Genomic DNA, 1,684 nt, shown 5'->3' with positions numbered 1-1,684 from the left:
TATTTTAAACCTTAGTCAAGGGTCAGGGATTTAGCTCGGTGGCACAAGCACCTGCCTGGCAAGTTCAAGGTCCTGAGTTCAATTCCTGGTACTCCCTTCACCCCCCCAAAAATAACCTCAATCAACTAAACGTCCACATTTGCACACCGGTGCTCCTCGTCCGTAAGATGAGCTACGTCTCCCCTTATGCTCCTCTGGTATGGCCGTCATTACAAGAACCTGAACACACAGAAACGACACAAAGGGGCTGTGACACCAAGACCATTCTGGCGTCGGTGTGAGGGCTGCTCTTGGTAAGACTGCTGATGCTGCAGTGCTTTTAACAGAACTTCTCTTAATCCTGCATGGCAAGAGTCAAAGGAGCACCCGCCAGCTGCACCCGCAGTGCAGCATCTACGTGTCATCTAAGTGCTTTTACTTTCTACAGCTTCAGTGACAGCTCTGCTGTCAACCAAGCTCGGAACATATAAAATGGAAAGTTCCAGAAATAAGCAGTTCACAAGTTTTAAATCCTGTGCTGTCTGGCAGTGTGATCAAAGCCTCACACGCCACCTCGCTCAGGAGGGAGGCCACCCTTCGTCCAGCGTGGTTCCTGGGCTGACGGCCTGGAGCCATCAGCTGTGCTCAGGCTCAAGCAAGACAGCCTTTAGCCGCCTAGAAGGCTACCGCCCGCCTCTGCTGGCCGCCTCGGGTCACCGCATGGGCAGCCACCTTATGTCATCACCAGCAGGATGAAGACAGTGTGGGAGAGGCCTTGGAGGGACACCACGCTCATGTAACTTCGTCATAACTGCTTTTTACTGATTGTTGTAGTTAAACCCTTACTGCGCCTAACTTACACAGTAAACGTTATCACACATTCGTACGTACAGGAAAGGCAGAGTGGGTAGGTGGGGTGTGGTACTATACGCATCTTCAGGCCCCCGCTGGGGGTCTCGGGACGCACCTCTGTAGGTGAGAGGGGACCGCTGCGTGTAGGAGAACCACTACAACACCACACACGCATCCACACAGAAGCCAGGACTGGGGCGTTAATGCGTCTATGCCAGTAGAAGAAGGGGGCCCGTGTAACTCGTGCTGTGGAAGGCGCTGCTGTCCACATGCAGCACCCTGCCATCGCAGCTCTCTGCTTACCTCTGTCAGACGCTGCGCGTCACACGACAGCATTTCGTAGTCCTGCGCGCATTTCTTTGCAGAATTTTGCAAAAATTTTAGGAATTCAGTAACTTCTTCATTTACGTGCTTTTTCATATCCTGATTTTTAAAAAGGTAGACATGTCTTGGAATTAAACATTTCATTAGAAAACAGTGACTTCCCAGTCACTGCTCTAGTAGCTTGAACTTAACAACTACAGTCACAAATCCAAAGCAGAAGCTACACAGGAAAAGCTCACAAAGACTATTATAAGAATAACCACGCTATGAAAACTCTAGCACGCATGAGGGCTTGGGTCCAATCTCCAGAACAAATCAGAATGACAAAAAGCTTTACAAATTCTACAAAAAACAGAAAAGCAAATGACTGGTAGCAAAACACACACTTAGGAACTAACAAACATTTTCATTAAAAAAAGGAGAAAAATAAGCAAAAAAGTGCAGGTAAGATACAAAACAAAAGTTGCTTACAGTCATGGAAAATGCTTATTTTAATTGTTGAGGTAGGTTTTTTTTTTTTTTTTTTTTT

General features: G+C 47.3%; 1 protein-coding gene across 1 annotated transcript in view; it reads right to left on the bottom strand.

Annotated features, from left to right (window-relative positions):
- Ice2 (interactor of little elongation complex ELL subunit 2) overlaps positions 1-1,684 on the bottom strand; it is a 55,911-nt gene that overhangs the window by 41,275 nt on the left and 12,952 nt on the right. The window contains exon 5 of the mRNA XM_004628953.2: positions 1,135-1,254. Coding sequence (XP_004629010.1) covers positions 1,135-1,254 — 120 coding nt within the window. The remainder of the gene's footprint in view (positions 1-1,134; positions 1,255-1,684) is intronic.

This window comes from Octodon degus, unplaced genomic scaffold, assembly GCF_000260255.1.
Source record: "Octodon degus isolate 3935 unplaced genomic scaffold, OctDeg1.0 scaffold00026, whole genome shotgun sequence".
In the NCBI taxonomy this organism is placed as follows: Eukaryota; Metazoa; Chordata; class Mammalia; order Rodentia; family Octodontidae; genus Octodon; species Octodon degus.
Note: the sequence above shows the minus strand (reverse complement) of the source record. Positions and strands in the feature narration are given on the sequence as shown.